This window comes from Prionailurus viverrinus, chromosome A2 (genome assembly GCF_022837055.1).
Source record: "Prionailurus viverrinus isolate Anna chromosome A2, UM_Priviv_1.0, whole genome shotgun sequence".
NCBI lineage: Eukaryota > Metazoa > Chordata > Mammalia > Carnivora > Felidae > Prionailurus > Prionailurus viverrinus.
Window position 1 is genome coordinate 123441168 of NC_062562.1, and position 24327 is coordinate 123465494.

The 24327-nt window shown below is 36.6% G+C and overlaps 1 protein-coding gene across 5 annotated transcripts in view; it reads right to left on the reverse strand.

The window, feature by feature from the left end:
- The window catches only part of PDE1C (phosphodiesterase 1C), a 514714-nt gene that overhangs the window by 26131 nt on the left and 464256 nt on the right, over positions 1 to 24327 (reverse strand). For 4 of the 5 annotated variants that reach the window (XM_047849292.1, XM_047849290.1, XM_047849293.1 and 1 more), the window contains one exon: positions 23259 to 23336. In XM_047849292.1, the coding sequence (XP_047705248.1) occupies positions 23259 to 23336 (78 nt within the window). Of the gene's footprint in view, positions 1 to 225; positions 5782 to 23258; positions 23337 to 24327 lie in introns of those variants that run through there. The other variant, XM_047849291.1, reaches the window with a different exon arrangement.

Genomic DNA, 24327 nt, shown 5'->3' on the forward strand with positions numbered 1-24327 from the left:
TAACAGCATTACATCAGCTTCAAAGTGGTTCACCTTGCTTTGGGTAACTGGTTTCCCATGAGAATTTCCTTTTTCCTGCTTCCTTTCCCCAGTCTATTCCCTACTCCCCACCTACCTACCCCACCCTTGGCTCCCAACATTTCCTCATGTTAATTACATTGGAACAAGATGGGTTTATTCCTTCCCCCCCCCCCCCCCAACAGACACACCATTATTTTGTGTTTCCTTGTGCTTAAAGATACTACAAGCAGAATGGCTTGCCTGGACAGAGGCAAAATAAGGAATTTATGAAAGGTAGAAAAATGAGGGAAGAAAGAAGGGAAAGGTAACAGAAAGGTATGAAAAAGGGAGAAGACACTTAAATTAGGTAGGGGGAGCAATCTGGCTGTACAGTGGGCACCGGAGCTGATAAAAACCTAACTGAGCTCTACAAATGAAAATAGCAAATATTTTTAAAAATTTTGTACAGCATATAAAATTGTATAAAAATATCATCAAAGCAAGAAAAAAGAAAAATGTATATTCTACAGTTCTATCTCTAGAATCAGTTACTAGACAATACTTAGGGCTGTATATTTTTACTATATATCTAAGTATATCAGTGTGTGACTATATCTCTGTACTATCGCACATATAGCCATTCAAAGACAAGGACATTAGTATACAGATACCTACCCCAAGATAGATCATGACAGAGAAGCGAAGACTATACAACAATGTGCCTCCAGGGCAATCTTTTTAAAAGCCAATCCATAGCTACTGGGTTTTAATGGGTTTTATTTTAAATGAATTATCCTGCACCATAACCTGACAGAGAAATGTTTCTGCAGGTTCAGAAGCCAGCTCCTATGAAGATACATGGGTGAAGTTCAGGGATCATGGCTGAAGCTGACCAACGCTGAGGGCCTCCGTGATGGTACTGAATGGCCTGCTCCAGACAGCATTTACCTCCCAAGGGAGGGTGAGTAAGTGTGCCTTGAGTGAGCTGAAAGGGCCCACACACCACCCCCTGCTTCTTCTGGCTCAGTGGAAAGCAATGTGGGCTGGCACCAAGTTCATTTAATGAAGCCAGCCTTTGCCAGCGTTGAGTCACTTCCACTTGGGAACAGAACCCAGAATAAAGGTAAATTCATCTCAAATACATCTGAAATATTTCAATGGAAAATGGGTGAGATGGTGGTGGGGATTAGTTAAAATAACCAGGAACTAAGAATGTTTAAACTGACGTTCATGAATTTTCCAGTCCAGACCTTCCACCGTGTACCCACTCTTGTTTAGTGTAAAAACAAGGTGTTCTTTCAATGAAACAATTCTTGATTATGCAGCCTTTCCTGGGAAAGGACCTAGTCTTTTACAAATGTCTAATGAGAATACCCAGAGGACTACTTCCCATTTTTCTAACCTCTCTGAAGCCAAATTAACTTAACTCTGTCAAATGTCCTAGGTGGCTCTGTTAACATTCTAATTCTAGTGTCACCTCAATGCTCAGTGTCTTGACAAGAGGAAATCTTAAACAACTGAAATCTGGTCTTGGCAGGTAATGTGTCCCTGGTTCTCAGAGGGATGTTTCGTAGAAATATTGTGTTGTTCATTACATTTTTTTCATTAAGTTCATTTTCTAAGTGATAATGAGGCCTTTAACGATGGAGCACTACTGATGAATCACAAGTATTACTTTCCATTTATTCATACATAAGATCCAATATAACATCGTTATCACACCATTATGTTCCTTAATGTCCAACTTTATGTGGTTCAATGCTGTACCAACCGTAATATCGGCAGAGCAAAACTGGGCAAAGATTCCCCACCCTGCACATATAGAATCTCCTGTTTGCTCCCAGAGAGTCTATTTTGGATTTTAAATATTTCAACTTGGATTATAAATATAAATCCACTGGTATTTCATATAGATTGGCGTCATCATCCCTTTTAAAAGAACAATTTCAGAGAAATCCTGTTTTATTTTTCTTAAATCCTAGAGCCATAGATAAGTTTTCATTTTTTATTTTTTCACAAATTTGGCTCTGACAATTTCCCCCAAACTACTTGCAATTTCCTATCCCTTATGATAAGCTATTTGTGTCTCTAGGTTATGTTTGCATATACTTAGAAATTAAGCCTTTAGTGATATGCTTGGTATATAGGAGCTGCTGAATAAATGTTCAGGTAAATCTGAGCTTTGTTTGCACTCACAGGTGGAGGGTGGAATGCAGCGGGACAGTTGTGTATGCACTTCTTGAAAGCTGACTGTGTGCCGGGCCCTGTGGGGAACCCCCTGCTGCTGCAACTCCTGATGGGATATGTGGGAATCTCAGAATCAGAACAAAGTTTCCAACTGGAAAAAAACAACGTTGCCTGGATTCTTTAAATCCCCTTTATTTGGGACATAATACTGCACACATAGGCTTTAATCTCAGAATCTTCTCTATCTCATTATGAGAAAAAGATTTAGTGCTTTTTTTTTTTTCTTGTTTTCCCCCATACTCCATGGGGGACATTATGAAATCATTTCTAACATATAAGTCTCTGCCCAATGGTTAAGAATAGAAGAAAATATATATTCTATCTATCTATTTATCTATCTATCTATCATCTAAACAAAAGTGATCCATAACAGAAGTGATACTAAAAGACCAGTATTCTTACTCCCAAACTATGGATTATAAAATTGGTCTCCATCTTTTTGTCTACATTCTGTCTCACGTCCTGTAATAATGTTGCTCTTTACTTTTCGCTTTTCAAATTTACTAAAGGTGTGGTTCCAAGTGGTAAATATAATACAATGGCTTTAATTCAGCAAATGAAATAAACAGGTACACTCCATTGTTCTTTGGCTTTTAGGTGTTTAGATACTATTTTACTGTTTATGTATATCAGGTCCTTAATGGGATCCTGTCAGATGTTTTCAATAGTTTTTAAAAGCTCCAAGAATGAAATGGATAATGGAAGAAAATCCATTTGAATTTAATGGGTTAGAAATGAGTCTCTTGCCTGCTGCCATAAGTTATTAGGGCTCATAACCTAAGAAAGGTTGGAGTGAATAAAAGATGGAACAAAGATCTCCCTATGGATGGATCATTATGCCATCAAAACATACCACATCATCAAAACCTGGATGTAGACAATTTGGTGACACAGGGACCCAAACGTTAGGGCCACCTGCACTGGAAAGCGTTCCGCCCAGGGATATGTAGAAATTGTGTTTTGTCCATGGTGGAAATGTCCCTACTGCTTTCTCCACACACTGGTCAATTCAGGTGTGTAAGCCCTTGCTTTCTACGTGACAGCCTAACACTAAGATGCTGTACTCCATGCAATGGAAGAATGTGTGTCCCTTATCACTGTTCTTTTGGAAGTTGTTTCAAGAGAACAAAAACACCACAGAGAATGAGCTAGAGCTTTGGAAATACTGACTTGTTTTATCAATGTTTTATCTACTCCAGTATCAATTTATACCACAATAATACATATATTTTTATTTTTAAAAGGAGAATAATTTTGCATTTTTACTCAATGTCCCTTCAAAATACTTTCTCTGGATTTAAAAATGAGTTACATGGAGCTTTGTTTTTCCACACAGCAAATTCCAAGCAGAGTTCTCTACTGAAAGCAATTCTCTTCCCATTCTTTTTTAGCTAATTAATGACTCAAGGCAAATGAAAAACATTTCCATCTTTATAGGTGCTAGAAAAAATGGCTATATTCCTGTTTCTTTCTCAGATATTGTTTATTCTTACTTGTTAAGAGTATAAAAAGGAAATTGTAAGCTTTCTATTTTGACTGGCTGCAAAGCTCTACATACAAAAATACAGAATAGAAATGAGGTAAAAGGCTCCAAGATGAAAGATTGGACATGCACTGGTTGGTTGTATTTCAGTCCTATACAAAACGATATCACCTCAAAGAGCATAGTTTGCAAACTGATGTCCCATGGACTGAATGCAGGTCACAGGCATGGTTTTTTGGACCCACATAGTCTTTGGAAATTTCTGAACTCATTGCCGATATTTGAAAATTTGGAGAAAGTTTACATAAAATCCAAAGTATCTAGGATCCCCATTCCTACGCAACACTAATCCTGTAGCTGACTAATAATCACCCCCTTTCGACAGCACACACCTCAACATACAAATGACTCCAATTCCTCACAGTCCCTCCTGTCCTTACTGCCTCACTACTGCCAACTGCCATTGATCGCAAGAACATATTATATGGCTTGATTTACTCAATTACTTGACCTGTCAGGCCTCTGCTTTGGATTTGTGACCACATTATTTACTGTGGTCACTGTTAGGAAAGCAGAGGGAACTACAGAAAAATATGTGTTATTACAATGCAAAATGTAAAGCTGACCAAAGAACTCTGTTTAAATGTCAGTACACAACTGTCATTCTATTCAGATCGTTCTGTTGGGTAATATTTCAGAGAGGCAAGAGGCCCTGTAGACTACATACAGGGTCTCCTTTCTGTCTGAAGAAATAGCAACATTTTGCCTTAGGAATAGATTTTTTAAATGTTTTGGTGTTTTTAATGTAGAAATTAAATCTGCAATGGGGAATACGCCTAAGCCTACCATCTAGCTCTTTCTCTTCCTATTACTAATCCCACTCTATCACCAGTATGCTCATGGAGTTTCCCCTTGGGAAGGACTCAAAGATTCCTTTGTGAACCATAACCATTTTTAAGCATCAGTTTTATCCAAATCAAAGCATTTAGACCCACAACATTACACTTCACTTATACTCCACTGGATTCCATTTCGACCTGGATTCAGGAAGTGTATCTTTATCCTTTTTCCATGCTATCTATGTCCATGATTCTTACTTTTGATTTGTGCTAAATTGTCTCTTGTGTGACATTTTAAAGACTCACTAAAATGAGAAGAATTATCTGACATATTTCCCTGATACTAATTCCCTTAGCACTTCCCTGAATAGAAAGAAGAGTGATCAAGTGAAACCATAAATATGCAAAAGAAGAGGGCCAGCCAGTGGTAAAAATTTCAGTAAGCACTTAGTTATGGATGGTAACCAATGAAAGCAATGTGTTTCCAACCTAAACAGTAGGGTCATTAGCTGAAACATTCAGGTTTATATTAATGAATGCAAAGATAAATAAAGTACTTACAAATAAAGAGTCCTATAGTATAATCTCTTTTAAAAAAAGAATCTCATATATAAATGGAAAGACGAGCATAAGAACAATTTTTAAGTATGAAAGAAAGTTGGAGAAAAAGAATGTTCCTGACTCAGGAAAGGAACAACCAGAGACTGGAATCATCATCTTAGCTGTGATGGAGGGCCAGCACGGCTGTCTCCACCATCAGCAGCCAGTACAAAAATAACAATTTAAAGTAACAGCATCGACAGTAATAAAATGGCGATTACTGTGCATGTGACTTTTTCAGACCTCCCTCAGCATATCCAGGATGTCCATCCAGGCCAGACAGGTGCCTTGAAAGCCAGGGCATTGGCAAAGAATTCTGAGGAAGTCCCTTCATGTTTTGTTTCTGTTTGTGCAAAAATCTCGAGTTGTTTTATTTGCCTGGGGGAGGATTTCCCCAGAGTTCTTAGACCTCACACCAGCTCCCAGAGAGCCATCTCTTGGAAGATGGCATGAGGCAAGGCCAAGTGTGGGGGACTTGTTTCTGAAAGTTGTACACCTTCCCCAGATATGGGTCTTTGTGAAGGAGAAGGAGAATGAAGAAGCTCAGCTAAAATGATGCAAGACATGGCAGCCTCTTTAATTGTATGTGAGGTGTGTTTTACTCTTCTGAATCTGAAAAAAAGAAAAAGAAAAAGAAAAGTGTCAATGCTGCCTTTCCCCCCTCCCCCACCTTCTCCACCCTCCAGGTCTGAGGAGAAGAAAAATCTAAGGAACAACAACAAAAAAAAAAAAAAAAAGAGAGAGAGAGAGAAGTATCAATTAAACATTTCCATACTAGTCATTGCTGTCTCCTTTGTAGTACAGTTTGTTCTGTTCATAAAGGGAAACTCTCAGTGGAGAATTTTAAACACTGGTTACATTCAAAATCTTACCAGTTACTTTAAACTTGACTATCAAACATTTGGTTCCCTCAATATGGATCTAAGATACTTTATTTTTGACCAAGATGACAGGGACTGCCTTGTTTGGCTAATATGCTTCAGGGGTCAGTGGGACTGAAAGGAATCAGATTCACTGAATCCCAGCCATTTCCATACCAAAAGCAATGTTCCCCTCTCAGAATTTTTGCCCTACCCTTAGAACCTTCCCAGAAAAGATTCAAAACAAGACGGGTCCCAGCTGAAATCATTGTGCAGATGGGCAAATCAACTGACTTCTCTACTGGGCCCAGAGTGAGGTGGTGGAGGAAGAAGACAAAGATGGAAACAGGACTAAATTAATGGAAACAGACAATGCTGGACTTTTTTTTTTTTTTCATTTGGCATACCCTACCCCTATGCAACCTCACTGGGCTTGAAAGGAAACTCTAAAAAGCAAGCAGACAAACCAAAACCATTATGTTATTGCTTCCCCTAAGTGGTGCATGGTCTGCCAGCCACCATGCCTTGTAGTTAGACAGGGTTCTCTCCTGTGCAGGACTCCAGATGGGAGAGGAGTACAGTGGCTTAGGCTTTATGGATAACACCACCACCTACAGAAATGTCAGGAGTCAACAGTGGGTAAGGAACATTTCCTATTCAACTTTAAAGACTGAGATACTCTCCTAAATAAGACTTAGTTGAAATTAGACAGCAAACTAGTCGAGAAATAGGGGAGCCCTATCTGATCTATTGTAATTACTATCAACTCTCCATTGATCTAGCACTGCTGTTATTCCTCTTTCTTCATTCTGGTCCATTGGCACCTTCACTTATTTGGGAGAAATACTTCTGACCAATCAGTTTACTCTGATACTAGCTAGCACTGTCAGTGAGGGAAGTTGCCAGTTGCCTCTCTGCAACCTGCGAGAGGAAAGGGGTGGGAAAAAAAGCTGAAATAAGGACTGAAAATTTCCCCCTTGATTCTAATTATTTATGCACAATTTGTTCTGTGTGGAAGTTGCAAGACAGGACCCCTCCTTAGGGCTCTGGCCCTGCCATTATCAGTTTGGGGGTCATATGTAATGAGCCTCCTTTTAGACAGTCATCATAGCACTAACCATCTTAGGAGATGTCCCCAGGTCCTTAAATACAAAACCAAATTTTATAATGATGATATAAGTTTGACTTTTTAATGAATGATCAATTGGTTGGAAGAATGCTAGGGACAGACAGCTGGGGACTAGGACACCTGTTATACCCAGTGAGCCTCAATTAACCAACAGGGAAGTGATGCACATCTTATTTCATGCAGCCTGGGTTAGCAGTGGCCAGATGTCCAGTCTGCTGGGTTCCAGAGATGGAAAGAAGTCCATCTAGGGTCTAAGTGGAACCCACAGGCCTTTGACAGAAGACCTTTCTCCTTTTCTATTCATTGCTTATGAATGAGATGAGAAGTGGCTGGCTGTAAATCTCCATCCTCCCCTCCACAGTCTTTATTTACCCCTCCCCTCCACAGGGATGGAGGGGAGGGGTAAATAAAGGAAATGTGGGTTTAAGCTGCACCTGTGTTCATTAAGTACAGCCAACAGTAAAAGAAAAAGAGACATATGCTCTGTAGCTGGGTCTGTGACCTGAATGACTGTCATAGCCTTCCTGAACATATCCTCTCTCTAAAGTAGTTTCTGTTTATGAATCTTTTAGGGCACTTACTGTAAGGTCCTTCATATCATAGCTATCTGCAAGAAGATGTTCTACGCAGACGATAGACTCCTTGATGGCAGAGAATACATCATTTATCTTTGTAACTCTTTTTGCATATAGTACAATGCCTGACATATAGCACATGCTCAACCAATTATTGTGGGGTTTTTTTTAAGTTTATTTATTTTGAGAGAGAGCATGATCAGGGGAGGGGGGAGGAGAGAGAGAAAAAGAATCCCAAGCAGGCCTGCACTATCAGTGCAGAGCCCAATGTGAAGCTCGAACTCACGAACTGTGAGATCACGACCTGAGCTGAAATCAAGAGTTGGACACTTAACCGACTGAGCCACCCAGGAACCCCAACAAATTATCATTTTTTAATTGAAAGTGAATTAAATAAGCATCAGGTGGATGGAATAGATGCAGAAGCATAGTGATGAGTAAGATTTTCCACCTTTTTGGAAATCTGGACTTTCATAGCATGAAGTAAAAACTAAAAAGAAAATCATAAATCCGGTTATTTTATATTTTATTCAATAGCAAGGTGTGATATGTCAAAAATGTATATTTCCTGGGGTGCCTGAGTGGCTCTGTCAGTTAAGCATCTGACTCTTGATTTTGGCTCAAGTCACGATCTCACGGTTCATGAGATTGAGCTCCACTTTGGGCTCTGCGTTGACAGTGTGCGGCCTGCTTGGGATTCTCTGTTTCCCTTTCTCTCTACTCCTTCCCTGCTCTCTCTCTCTCTCAAAATAATAAACATTTTTTAAATATTTTAAAAAATATTTTTAAAAATATTTCCTTTGAAGAAATTGCCCCATTATGTAGACTCAGCTCCCAGAGAAGGGACACCTGCTGTGTGGGCAGCTTTGACATGGTCTGGAAATCAGGCTTGCTCCTCACTCACTCCACACTTCCTCCCCTGAAATTTGAGTGCCTTATATTTGCTTTATTGTGGTTTGGTTTTGTGTCTTTGTTTTCAATTTAAACTAAAATTGGATAAGCATTTTAAGCTAAAATTGGGTAAGACTACAGAGTATTACGAAAATAAGGTCCTGGAGACAAGATGTAAGTGACCACTCTGTATTTAACTGAGATAAAGGATTATTTTTTGTTACAGGGTCTTTGAATTCCATTGATTACAAATCTATGTTGGCTTTTTGGAGGCTATGAAGAGCAGATAAACCCACCCACCTTTTAATGATTGATAAACTGAAATGGAAAATATCTTAACCTAACTTGGGATGATTCAAGAAAATATCTAAGTAAGTGCCATCCGTCCACCCACCTCTTAACCAAAGACTTTTCTTATGTCTCACAAAAGAGTAGCCATGGAGGCTCTGAATCCTGAAGACATGCTGTATGAACTCATAGAAACATACTTACTCTACAGAAATTAATGTTCTGTAATGTTCTCTACAGAAAAAGAATGTTTCAGCATCTCCATTTGGAGAAAAAGGAGCTGGAAATGTAAAACAGTGTGGTCCTGTTTATTCCACCCTTCCCACGCTACTCCTCCTACAGGTAAGTGGAGATGCTGTATGAAGCCACTTGTTTTAAAGATAATTGTTTTAAGAAGAGGCTTAAATTTCGATGTAACATGGTTCGACTCTAAAAATATGCTTATCTGTCATAATGTTTATTCCTAGATCATCTATGAGGCAGCCCTCACAGGAATCTGGCACCAGGCTTGAAAAACAACTGTAAACACTTTTCTTTTTCATTTTTCTTGGGTTTGATTTTTTACAGCCTGATTCAACTATCATCCAAGCTTAATGAAATAAGCTGAGTTGGCTGAGAAGAGAGTTGGGATTCAAACCACATTTTCAGGTTCCAGAAACTCTACCATAGCTGCCTTCCTATGGAGTCGACTTTCTACAAAAGTGACAAAATGATACAGTAAGCAACGGAAAGAACAAGAGTGGTAAAATGTAACCCAATTTTAAATGTCTAGTAGAATTTCTGTGGGGCTTATAAGTGGGTCCTGGTTTTGTTTTGTTTTTTAATAATGAAAAAATGCTAAAAACCAACCAACCAACCAACCAACCAAACAAACAAACAAACATTATTTTAAATACAGCTGTTAGAATTTATCCAGGCACAGACTTCACTGTTTTAGGTCATAAGTGTTATTTTAAATGGTTATCACTAAATATCCAAAAGTATATATTACCTGCTTTCTCCTTGCCCCAAATGATAAGTGAGTGATAGGATTATAGTATGATTGTTCTAAGTTACTTTCACTGCATATAATACTAATGCTATAGCCCTGCTAAGACAGATGGGTAGATGGATGGACGATGGATGGATGGATGGATGGATGGAGAGATAAACAGACAAGAGTAAGTGTGTAAGTAAATTTATAGGACTATAACTTCCTGAAACCCTGCCTATACCTACATGATGATCTGTCAAAATTTACTCATTTGATCTAAATACACAGAATACGTACAAAAGATGGTGCTTCTTAGCTCTAACACTTGCCCATTTTTTTTTCTTTCTTTTTGATCCATGGCATCTGTGCTATAAACTGAGAACAATGATGGTATTAAACTTTTATTCTGTAACTTTTCTGCCTTCTTTCCCACTTCATACAGCATGGTCTTTCTTTCCAAACTTAAAATTTGTGAATAACTCGCTCTCTTCTGTACCACATTGCCCAAGGCATTTTACTGAGCTTACTCTCTGTATTAAGAACTTAGTAGTTTAACATCTAAGGAAACAATGAAAACATTCAATTCTCCAACCGCTACAGAGCCTGGCCCATTCTGAAGAGGTAAGTAAACGTCAGGCACCAGCAGCCCCAACCACTCTTTGGTGTAGGTGAGGGTAGAGTTGCCTGTACACAAGAGTTTTGTTTCTGATCAGTCTTTGAATCTGCTATTTTTGAAGCCAAAAGAGACCAGAGACTGACCACAGAGACCAAGAAAGTCCTTCACAGAAAGTTAAATGAGGCTAGAATTTTATACCTGAAACATTATGACTGTTTTATGTTTTTCTCAATTTTATTAGTTTAGGAAAAGGAATATAAGTTTCAAAATAAGTGAAAGAAAAGTATTTTTTCTCAAGCTTTCACTATGGTTCCAGAATATAAGATAAAAATAGCATGTATTATAGAGGGCTAATTCTTACGAAGATACAGATGTCATCACTTGAAGATTGGTGCCCTTCTGTGGAGAATGTTAAGAATAAATACAAAGAGGAAGCTTCAATACTTGGTTGATATTGCTTTTTTAATGGTTCTCCTAGAATGTGTGTGTCTAGAAAAGAAGTGGCATTAACAGTGTAGACACTTGCTAGCTCCTGGCATTATTTCAAAGGAAGCTCTTATTTTAAAGAATTTTTATAATGTTAATAGAGTTTCTTTAGACAAATGCATTGTTACTTGTGTTTGTCTAATCTGTGTAGAATCTGACAGAATCTAATTTTTCTAGGGGGAAAACAGATAAATATTTATTTCATGAGTACTATGAAGTTATTTTTAAATCCTAAACATCAGTATTAAGGGAAAAGATTACATTTTCCACAGTTTCAAAATTATAATCCTTTCTGTCAAAATGGATTCCTTTAAAAATACAATGGTACATTAAGAGTGTAACGAAATGTCTAGAAGATAGAGTGAAACGATGAAAGCTTATATACCAGTAGTTCCAAGGGGAAAGTTGTTTAAAAAGATTAATTTTGTCATTACCAAAGAGTACATAATATACTTTCATTTGACATTTCTAGTATGTGGCTATTTGGTAAGAAACTGGAATCTAAATGGCTATGTAAAAAAAAAAAAAAGCATGAATTGACTTCAGTTTTCTTTAGTATAACACAACTTAATTATTTTAAACCCACCAATTTTACATCACAATATTTAGATAATATCGCATATATACACAACATACATATATTGTATATACATATATTTACAAAGGTTTATGTATCTTATATGTATATACATATATATATTTCACTTGCTGTTTTGATACTAAAAATGTGAATTTTAAAAACACAAAAATGTATAGGAGTAGTAGCATGTCACCTGTTCTTTTATAATCTACCATGAGGATATCTATTATACACTGCTCCTTAAAAAGCATAAAGATATTCACTAAACCCAAAAGTATATAAAAATACATTGGTTTGAAATAGATGTGTATAACCAAAAGAGCTAACTGTTCTGATTCACTGTGATTCATTGATCCTAGGACCATGTGTAAGTAAAAGGCTTTGTATTTCCATGTTCTCAAGAGTATAAGTCTATAGCGAAAAGGAGCAGATACATTTTTGAAGCCCACCCCATTTGGCCACTTCCTACCCACATATCCTGGATTGGTTAATAATTTTCACCAAAATCCATCCAAAAAACAATTATTTTGGGTTTCAGCATTGCTTAACTCACAGTAACTCTTGTTGGGTCAACCGACAGCACAGCTTCTAAAATTAACATGAAAATAACACTTAAGCACATCAACCAAAATGTTTAAACAACAAGGGGTGCCTGGGTGGCTCAGTGGGTTAAGCACTGGACTTCAGCTCGGGTCATCATCTCACGGTTCGTGAGTTCAAGCCCTATATTGGGTGAGCCCCACCTCTCTCTCTCCTCTCTCTTTTCTTCTCTGCCCCTCATGTGATTCTCTCACTCTTCCTCTTTGCCCATCACTCACTTGTGCCCTCTCTCTCAAAAAAAAATGTCTAATCAACAAAACCCTTTAAATCTAACTAGTGAGATTTTATCCAGATGTGTGAGAATAACAGGCATCTAAAAAATAATATTGCAATTCTCTCCTCCATTTACCAACTTTCTGTAGTTTTCCTTTGACAGGGACATTGGAGTGCAGCGTCTAGACACTTGGGTTATCACACTACTTGAGAAAATAAGAATGTAAAATGTTTTGAAAAACAAATATTTCACGGCCCTTCTTGCTAAACCGTACCACTTACTTATTATTCATGCTCCACATGTTAATACATAACACGTAAATTCGTTACGTAAATGGGTCACAGGAGTTTTCATGGACAAATGGCTAAGGGAAATGGGATATTAATCAGAACATGTGTTGTTATGATGACTTATCTTGACTGGGACCCAGGGCACTCCAGATGTTTGGTCCCTGTACACTTATGGAAAATAACTCACAAGGATGCTGTATTTTCACATTGAAGGAAATTTCTTTATTAAAGAAACAGGCCTACTTTTTGTCAATACATAAAAGGCTACAGTGCAGTCTCTTCCCAGAACTAAGAAAAAAAAATGTTATCCTCTGAGAAGGAAAAAAGTAAAAAAAAAAAACAAAAAAAACCCAAAGGATGGGATTAACTATTTGTAGAAACTACCTTAAGGCAGCAGCAGTTGACCTCAGTGGCATAATCAACAGCAAGGTGTACTGCAAATCATTCATTCCTAAAAGCAGTTAAATACTGCAGTTCTACAGGTTTTGTTTTTAAAGCAAATTAGAAAGGATTCAAGTTTATGGTTTTGGTAGCACTATCTTGAACGTGAGAGAAAAGGACATGGTATGGTAATAGCTAATGTTATTGGAACTATTCACCATCTTGGCCTTTTTTTATCCACCACAGTTCATGATCTGAGCATAACTCTGGATATGTGTAAAGTTTATGAAAATGTGGTAGGCTATTGTGGGGAATAAAAAACCATGAGAAAGAAAAAGAGACATCTGCCTTAAAAACAAAGAAGTTTCCTCAATATTAGACGAATGGAGAAAGAAAATGTGGCGCATATATATATATATATATATATATATATATATATATATATTTTACACATATCAAGAGGTATGCTCAGATCATGAAGTACTCCTGTGCTTCTTGTGTTAAGCGTCTGATTCTAAATTTCAACTCAGGTCATGATCTTGCAGTTCGTAAGTTCAAGCCCCACAATGGGCTCCACACTAGCAGTGTGGAGCCTGCTTGGGATTCTCTCTTACTCTCTCTCTGCCCCACTGCAGCTGACTCTTCTCTTTCTCTGTCAGAGTTAAATAAGAATTTCAAAAAAAAAAAAAGATAGCTCTTACATAGAGAACAAAATTAATGAAAATCCAGAAAGCAGATTTCACTTCAAGAATTCTATGTCAAGAATTTTCAAGATTCCATAGTCTCTTCTATTACTCAATTGTCTTATTTGTAGCTTCTGCAATACAAATTGGGATAGAAGTTGAATTAAGATGGCCATTAAGACCACTGCCCTCCAAGAGTTGTGAACCCATTAGAATTCTGAATAAAATTGTATTAATAAGCTGCTTAGAAACAAACCAATCTGTCAAAAATTGAGGGAAATATTAAATGAATACAAATGCCTGTAAAGTCCCCCATGGCTAGCATATATGGGATTGATTCAAATATGAGTGTACTGAAGATAAGTAAATGTGTTCAATTGTTTCTAAAGCTCTGCATGGGCCAAGGCACAGCCAGCATCAGCTACAAGTGATAATAAGATGACCTGTGAGAAGAAAAGCATAGATGGGAACAATGAGGCAATAAAATGAGGCACTGACCACAAGCTACAGTTTCTTTATTCTGGGTTATAAAGACAACCTAACAACCACTGTCCTGAGTAGTGTGGGAAATATATTTGAACAAAGAATGAAGTGAGCATGATTCCCTGAGATGAGAATACTGAGGTCCAGGTATCTATGCAGATTCTAAAACTGGCCTCAACAAATGCATGCCTCCTGAATAATGATATATGTGCCAGTGTGTTTTTGCTTCTCAAATTTCTTAATATGAACTTAAGTCAAAAACTATCCCTGTTGTAAAGACAGACATGTGTCTCAGTTCTCCATGCACCCTGCTGTTTGTCTGTTTCCTCCCTAGATTTACAGAGAAGGGCACACCTCCAGGTCTGTACAGGCCCCATCTATCTCTCACTACCAACTCCACTGCAAAGCACATCCCATCCTTAAGGCAACTAACAAAAAAATTCCAATTTTAGCTAAAAGATAAGAACATTAAGTACAACTCAAGTGTATAGGTTCAGACTCTAGCCTTCCTCTGATTTATTAATAATTTGGTGCATCTATTATAATAGAACAAAACACAACTAACAAAGTCAAAGTCATCCGTTCCATTTATTTACCCACTTCCAAACTACTCTGATAGGATCAGCTAGATAGAAAACAGGAAAAACACATGCATTTCTTCAGTTGACTCTTGTGAGCCCAGCAGCAAGTCAAGGTCGTGAGACACCAGACTTGTGAAGAATCAAATCACAGGCAAATTGCTTTAATGTACACAACAAACTTTTTAATCACAAGTAGCAGTTCTACAAAAACAAACAGGAATATTGGCTCTATTGCCTTTTATATTTTCTGCACTGAGATCATAAAGAGGATCTGAACAACCTAAGAAATATGCAAAGAACATGGCTATAAGGCAATGAGCTGACAAAGTTGTGTCCTGACTGGCAAAGTGAAGTAGAGAGCTAAGAAATTATTAGGTGAATATAATATACAAGTATAAAACCATCTCCCGACATATAAGTTTTGTTTTGTTTCCTATCAATATGGTTTTTAATTTGGTTTTTAATTTACATTTCCTACTGGTGTCTATGATCTCCTAATGTACTTATTTGCTAGATGTACATCTCTTCTTTTTTTTTTTTTTTTTTTTTTAAATATTTTTTTTTCAACGTTTTTATTTATTTTTGGGACAGAGAGAGACAGAGCATGAACGGGGGAGGGGCAGAGAGAGAGGGAGACACAGAATCAGAAACAGGCTCCAGGCTCCGAGCCATCAGCCCAGAGCCTGACGCGGGGCTCGAACTCACGGACCGCGAGATCGTGACCTGGCTGAAGTCGGACGTTTAACCGACTGCGCCACCCAGGTGCCCCGATGTACATCTCTTCTTGTGAAATGTTTAGATCTTTTGCATGTTTTTCATTAAGTTATTTATTTTCTTATTATTGAACTTTGAAGTTTCTTTATATATTTTGGTACAACTCCCTTTAACACATATAGGCTTTGCAAATATTCTCCCTCCGTCTGTGGGCCATCTTTTCATTCTCTTAATAGAGGCTTCTGAAGAGCAGAAGTTTTTAATTTTGATAAAGTATAATTTATCAATTTGTTCTTTTATGGTTTGTACTTTTGTTGTCAAACCAGGAAATCTTCGCCTAACCTGAGATCACAAAGAGTTTCTCCTGTTTTTTTTAACCATAAGTTTTACAGTTTTATATTTTAAATTTGGGTTTATGATCTATTTTAAATTAATGTTTGCATATGATGTGAAATATAGGAGATAATTACTTTGCATATGAATATATAATTGTTCCATCACCATTTGTTAATGACTACCTTTCTCCATGGAGAAATAATAAGTTGTCTATATACATGTGGATCTATTTCTGGACTCTCTAGTCTATTCTATTCACGCATTTGTCTATCTTGATGCTAATACTATGCTACCTTAATTACTATAGCTTTATTGTAAGTCTTGAAACAAGGTCTACCTTTTTAGTCCTTCAACGTTTCCCTTCTTTTTCCAAGTTGCTTTGTCTACTTTGGCTGTTTTGCATTTTCCATGTAAATTTTAGAATTGGCTTGTCAATTTCTACCAAACAAACAAACAAACAAAAACCTGCTAGGACTTTAATTGGGATTGCATTAATCTGTAAACAATTTGGAGAAGACTTACATTTCCACTATCTCTAGAAAACCCCCCAGTATTTGGAACTAAAGAGTACACATCTAAATAGCTCTTAAATAAATGTAGAAATCAGACTGGAAATTATAAAGTATTTAGAACTAAATGTGAATACAAATGCAACATGTAAAAGTTTTTGGCATAATACTAAAGTGGTACTTGAAGAGAAATTTATAGCACTTAATGCCTACATTACAGAAAAAAAAAAGATCTCAAATCAGTGACATTAATTTCCAACTTAAGAAACTAGAAAATAAGGCAAACTCAACCCACAAGTAAGCAGAAGAAAAAAATAATAAAGATAAGAAATCAATGAAATAAAAACAGAATAACAATGGGGAATTTCAATGACAATAATTAGTAAAACTTATCCTCTAGCCAGACTGGTCTGGGAAAAAAAGAGAAAAATAAACAAATTACCAATATAAAAAAAAAAAAAGATTATGTCATTACATATTCCACAAATATTAAAAAAGATAATAAAATAACATAAATACACCTATTTAATTTCACTATGACCTGTAAACATACTTTGCATGACTTGGATCCTTTTCAATTTATTCGGACTTGTTTTATAACTCACAATCTGGTCTATATTGATAAATGTCCTGTGTTCACTTGAAAAGAATGTGTATTCTCTATTGTTGAGTGTTCTATGGATGCCAATTAGGTAAAGTTTGTTGGTAGTGTTGCTCAAATCTCCCTTTCCTTGCTGATTCTATATCTATTTATTCTATCAATAATTGAGAGAGGAATAGTAATGTCTCTAAATAAAATTATAGATTAAAATTTTTTTGCAGTTCATTTTATGTATTTTAGTGCATAAGTATAAAGGATTATAATATCCTCTTGATAAATGGATAACTTTATCATGCAATGAACTTCTTGATCTCTGATGATAATGTTTGCAAGAAATCTACTTTGTCAGGGGCACCCAGGTGGCTCAGTGGGTTGAGTGTCCGACTTTGGCCCAGGTCATGATCTTGCAGTTTGTGAGTTCAAGCCCCACATTGGGCTTGCTTCTGTCAACATATCAGTGCAGAGCCTGCTTCAGATCTTCTGCTCCCCTCTCTCTGCCCCTCTCCTGCTTGCACTCTCTTAAAAATAAATTTTTTAGGGGGTGCCTGGGTGGCTCAGTCAGTTAAGCATCCAACTTCAGCTCAGGTCATGATCTTACGGTTCAGGAGTTCAAGCCCCGCATCGGGCTCTGTGCTGACAGCTCAGAGCCCAGAGCCTGCTTCAGATTCTGTGCCTCCCTGTCTCTCTGCTCCTTCCCCACTCATGCCCTGTCTCTGTCTCTCAAAAATAAATAAACATTAAAATTTTTTTAAATAATTTTTTTAAAAAAATCTGTTTTGTAAGATATTAATGCAGCCATTCATTTTTTTTTTTTTTTTTAGTGTTAGCTTGGTATACCAATTTCCATCCTTTTACCTTTGGGATATTTTGTCTTTTTTATATAAAGACAGAATATAATTGGGTCTTAGAATCTGAAAATCTCTGCCTTTTTATTGGGGTGCATAGGCCATTCACATTTAATGTCATACCTGATATCAGCTTAGTTTTAAGTCTATGATCTTGCTATTTGTTTTCTATTCATTTCATATGTTCTTTGTTCCCTTCTTACAGTTTTTTTTTACCTTCTCCTGGATTAAATATTTTTATGATTCCATTTTATCTGTTTTGTTGGCTTACTATCTATATGTCTTTGTTTTGTTATTTTAATTGCTTTACAGTTTATAGTATATCTTTTAATTTATCTCAATCTACCTTCAAATGATATTACATCACTTCATGTATATTAGAACTTCACAATAGTATACTTCCATTTCTCCCTTCCCAGCTTTTTATGCTATTGTTGTCATACATTTCATTTGTATATGTTATATATCAAAGGTGTTATTATTATTTTGATTATTTTGTTCAAATAGTCAACGATCTTTAAGAGCTTGAAATGATATGAAAAAATCTTGTATATTTATCCATCTAGTTACCATTTTTTGTGTACCTCATTCTTTTGTTCAGGCTCATATTTGTAACTGACATAGTTATCCTACTGCCTCTCATTAACATTTCTTATAGTGTGGGTCTACTGGTGAATTCTTTCAGCTTTTATACATGAAAGGTATTTTTGCTGGTTTTAGAATTCTTAGTTGAATTCTTTTTTTCTGTCAGCATGTTAAAGACATTGCTCCACTGTCTTCTCACTTGCATTGTTTCTGATAAGAAATCTATAGTTATTCTTACTGTTGTTCAATTGTACATGAGTTTTTTATTCCGCTACCTGTTTTTTTTTAAATTTTCTCTTCATTACTGCTTTTGAATAATTTGATTATGACATGTTTTGGTGTAATTTTCTTCATATTTTTTTGTGCTTGGGCTTTACCAAGTTTCTTGAGTCTGTGGATTTATAGTTTTCATCATTTGGCAAAATTTTGGCCATTACTTCACCAAATATTTTTCTTCCCTCCTTTCTCTATTCTTTATGTTAGGGACTCCAGTTACACATATATTAGGCTGTTGAAGATGTCCTACAATTCACTGATGCTCTTTACAATTTTTTTATTGTCTCATTTTGGATAGTTTTTCACTAGTCTTTTCTTCTGCAATGTCTAATCTCATGCATTGTATTTATTACTAATCTCATCCAATGTTATTTGGCCAATACCATCCAGTGTGTTTTCCACATCATACATTGTAGTGTTCATCTCTAGAAGTTTGATTTTGCCTTCTTTATATCTCCTATGTCTTTAGTCAACTTCCATACATATGGGCTATAGTTATAAGAACAGCTTTAATGTTCTTGTCTGCTATTGTAACTTGTTGCAGTTCTGGGTTCGTTCCAATTGTTTCTGTCTCTCTCATATTTTCTTGCTTCTTTGCATGTTAATAATTTTTTATTGGATATTGGACATTGTGGGTTTTACCTTTTGGGTACTGTATATTTTTATATTCCTATATATATCCATAAACTTTACTCTGGGATGCAGTAATTTGAAAACACTTTGATTCTTTTATGTCTTATTTTCAAGGCTTGTTAGGTGAGACCAAATCATCATTTAGCCTACAGCTAATTACTCCCCTACTAATAAAACAAGACAATTAGGAGTATTCTACTCAAATCCCTTTGAATTATGAGATATTCAAGGCTGGCTAGTGGGAATGGGCACTTTTCCTGCATTATATGAAGTATGAACATCAGGACCATTCCCTCTAATCCTTAAGTTGAGTGGTTCTTTCCTGATCTCAGGTACCTTCCTATCTTTATTGGTCAATCATTACCTTGATGTATACTGTTTAGATCTCTGGAGCTCTATATCTCTACAGCTCTCTCCTCTCTGGTACTTTATCTTGTTAACTTTAGCCACCATGGCTCTCCCTGGATCCTTTATTCAACTCTTCAACTCAAGGAATCCATCACATCTGCCAGGGTTCCCCCTCCTTATTCTGCCTGGAAACCCTCTCAGGAGTAAGTTGGAACAATCATAGGGTTTATTTCATTTGTTTCCTATTTCTTGGAGATCACTGTTCTTCATTTCTTGATGTCCAGTGTCTTGAAAACATATTCTTCCATAGAAGTTGTCTTTTATTATTATTATTATTATTATTATTATTATTATTATTATTTCAGGTGAAAGGGTAAATCTAATTCTTATTAGTCCTCTTTGGCAGAAGCAGAGGTCCATAGATAGTCTTTGTCCACACTTCTCACTCTACACAATTGATTTTTAAATTTCATGAACACCTTTAAACATTCCAATTTCTAGAACATTCAGTGAAGGAGAAATTTCTGCTGAACTCCTTTTCTGGAATTTGGCAAATAACCCTGTAGGGCCCAATTATAATCAATCTTTTGAGAGACACAAATGGTGGCTATCTCTTATATCTCTGTTAATGTAATCAGACAAAGTTAAGGGCAAGTTCATATTTCTGGGCAACTATAAAAAATTATGGCAGGCCCAAGAGGCTATGCTGTTTCAAACATGACTAAAAACACACTGAAAATCATTCATTCATTTGCATCCTACTCTTCTAGTGACCCTGTAAAGTTTAGGCCCTGAGAGAATCTTGGCTCAGAGTCCCAGATCTTTTTATGTTAGCACATTTCTCCCTTAGGGTAAACAAGGTATTTTCAAAGAACATTCATTCTTTGAAGTCAGTTTGAAAATTAGTGCTGCAGGATTCTAAATAGTACCTCAGCAGCCTGACAGAGATAATGTACAACTGCAATGTGTTCACTGTGCCAGGATGTAATTTACTCTTTCAGCACACACACACCCCTTCCTTCTGTGTGTGCCTCAGCTCAAAGTGTTTGGGATTAACCAACTGTGGTCCAGTTTTCATCAGGTTTCTTTCTGAATGCATACAATGTTGAAACTTCAAACCACAGTGGGTTTGATCATACTGGGCACTGAATTGTGCTTGGATACTTCTTCTCAACAATTAGAGCTGTCACCACCGGTTCCCAGGGGTTACATGAGGGGTAGGGGCATTAAAAATAGTTAAATTGACTCCCTCTGGTCATCAAATGTAATAGGATCTATTAAAAAGAAATGTTCAAAATGTACGCTCGTTTTTAAAAGCCAATGTACCCACTGATCTACCTATCATTTAAAAAAAATCTAAAGTAGAGAGTTTTGATGAGCAAAGAGGAAGAGATAAATGAGACCAATCAATTTCTTTTCCACTCATGCCACCAAGAAGAGCTTTAGTCCTGGTAAAGATTTTTGGCTAAGATAGCACAAGTAACTGAAACCCAATGATCTATGTTCTTATGATACCAAAGCAGTGATAATGACTGATGTCATGCTAGCACATCAATGAAATTAAAATACAAAGTTGTTCACGTCCAAGTTTGTATACAAACTTGCTAGTGTAGGGACACACCTGATTCCATGTGAAGCAGTGGAAAGTTAAGAGTTATAGAGGGAAAAAGGGGTAGATATCAGAAAATGTCTCTTCTTTACTTACTTCACCCTATTCACTGAATTAGGGCTATGGGCTCAAGAATTCCATCCATTAAAAAATCAAGTTTTACATTTATTTGTTCAATAGAACATAGTGTCTATTCACTCCTTCCCATACCCTCCTTTTTCAAAAAAAATTTTTAATGTTTATTTATTTTTGACAGAGGGAGAGACAGAGCATGAGTGGGGGAGAGACAGAGAGGGAGACCCAGAATCCGAAGCAGGCTCCAGGCTCTGAGCTGTCAGCACAGAGCCCGACGCAGGGCTCGAACTCACAGACCACGAGATCATGACCTGAGCTGAGGTCGGATGCTCAACTGACTGAGCCACCCAGGTGCCTCCCCCCATACCCTCCTTTTAAAGAAGCTGTTTAATTATTTTAAATACTTGGGGACAATTCAGTTATAAAGGACACAGGTAAAATAGAAGGGCTTATTGCAGGTAATAAAATTTAATTCACAATGCCCGCATGACAACGTCATAGCAGATACTTTAGCACAATATAAAAATGCAACAAGACCTGATGTGAAAGATTTGGGACTTAGTTTATTCTTCAGTTTTACGCTATAGGAGTTCATATGGGCTAGTCACTGGATGAAGGATGGGCCTGGTGTCCAGGTGCTGGGTTAATATCTAACACCATTCTCCACTGTACACTTTCTGGCTTGTGTTACCTTGACTTGGGTTTAACGATATGTGGCAACAAACTTTACCCATAACAGAGTCTGACTAAAAGGCAGTCATTTTGAATTCTGTTTTGTCTCCGTGTAATTCATGTCTTAGTCACAATCTTCAAGGAGGGTATTTTTATTAGGTACATGGTTTCCATTTGCATAAACAATCTGGTGAAAAACTGCACATGGGTGCTCCCTAGGTATTATGTGATAAGACACCTGGAGTGAATTATTTGAATGAACTTAAAAGAAAAGAGTTGAGAACTGATTTCACACATACGAGTAAAGAAAGCCTGTCACAGTGACTTAGAGACAAAAGCTAGAGGTTGCTTCCTTTTTAATAGATATGTGAGGTGTTGTGTTCAAATTCCTTCTTATTTCTCAGTCTGAACACCCGTATTTGTTCTTCAATGACATTAGAACCAAGGTTAGCATTCAGTGCAGGCAAGTGTGAATCAAAGAGAGTCTGGGACTCTAACAAAACCATGTACATGTATGAAGGAGCCACGAGGAATAAGCCCATGTCACAACTGAAATAGTAGATTTCTATATAAGGCAAGAACAGTTTTCTCAGTAGGACAATACAAAGTCTGAAGGATAATATAATCTGAACTTTCAGGTTTTGGAAAGAGTAGAATGCTCTTTGTGAAAAGTAAAAGCAGCATCCAAGAAGCATATCACAAGATAGCTTCATTCTAATCTGTTTGGTTGAGATTGCCATCCAAAGCTTGCCTTTAAGACTTATTCTCGCTGACCAAACTGCTTTCTACACTCTGTATGTTCTCCAACAGGTGGGTTTCCCAACATAGTGATAACACTGAACAGGTATCTGTTTTTACTGAAACTAGCAATTCCTCATTAAAAGAAAAAATATGAAGACTGAAAACATGGAACATTTCCCATTTATGCTGCACAATTCGCAAAGACTTGTATTCCATTCTAATCATCAAGTCCACAGTCAACTTTAAAGTTAAAATGAAAAAAATGGCAAGTGATAAAGCGAGAGTAGAGAATGTATTTATGATGAAGAAAGAATGGTGGGGAGGAAGAGATAAAACAATCATCTGTAAATTATCGAAAAAGGGATAGACTACTCGTTAAATGTAGTGAAGTGTTTTTTTTAGGGTATAATATAAGAATATATTAACAACCATGATTTCAATTTTAGGTGTAATTCTAACAAATTGCATTAAATTGCACACTTTATGGAAAAGTATAATGGAAATTATGTTCTTACCATCTGTTTTCTTTGAATCATTTCCGACATTGGATTGATCCTTCCTGTCTGTCTTATTTTTACCATCTTTCAAGTCACCTGAAAGTAATAAAAATGACAAACAGTATATAGCTAAAAGGGAAGTTATAAATATCCTTAAACTTGTCAAGGTAAGTAGAGGAAAAAGAAGTGCATAAGTTTAGTCACGAGAGGGTACATGTCTGAATGTAAATATCTTTTATAGCCACATATCAGGCCTCAAAAATTAGATTACAATACAGAAACTAAGACAAAGCTCCTGTTAAACAATGTTTGCTTAATCCAAGAATGTTTATTTTCCAAGAAACGCAGTTCAGCTTTATTAGTAGGCTGTGGAGTGAAGAAAAACTTAAGTCAAATGTAAGTTATACCAGGTAATAGCTATTTAACTTCTATATGCTTCAGTTTCCTCATCTGCAAAATGGGGATAATAATAACTACTTTATAGACATAATATAAGGACAAATGTATTTAAGGTATTGAATAAATCATCTAGCCCATCACTCAATGACAATTGTTACTGTAAAACAGAGCTATAAATAGTATTCTAAGTAATGAGCTTGTTGAAACATGATTCGTAAATGTTAAAAAACACTACGCAAACAAATGTACAATAAACACGTGTCAAAAACTTACTTAATTCATTTATGAAGGAACCAGAGAGACAGCGAGGATGGTATTCAAGGGCATTTAAGGAAATGGGTATTTATAGGCATTTTATAAAACCGTTAAAATAAGACAGTTGTGTTGGAAATAAAACTGGTTATGTCGTACAATAAAATCAAAACCTTCGGGGGGTTATCTCCTCTAACAGTCAAAAATCTGTAAGTTAGCATATAACTTCATAGCACCTAGGCTTGAGTCAAATAGTAAATGACAAAGTTAGACATAGTCATGTTCTCCCACAGCCAGGGTCATCAAACGATAGCTCATGGGCCAATCTGGAAAGAAAGGTTTTTTTGGAAACAGTCATTTATATATTGTCTGTGGCTGCATTCATGCTATAGTGGTAGGAGCTGTATGGTTGCAAGAGAGACACGCAAAACCAGGA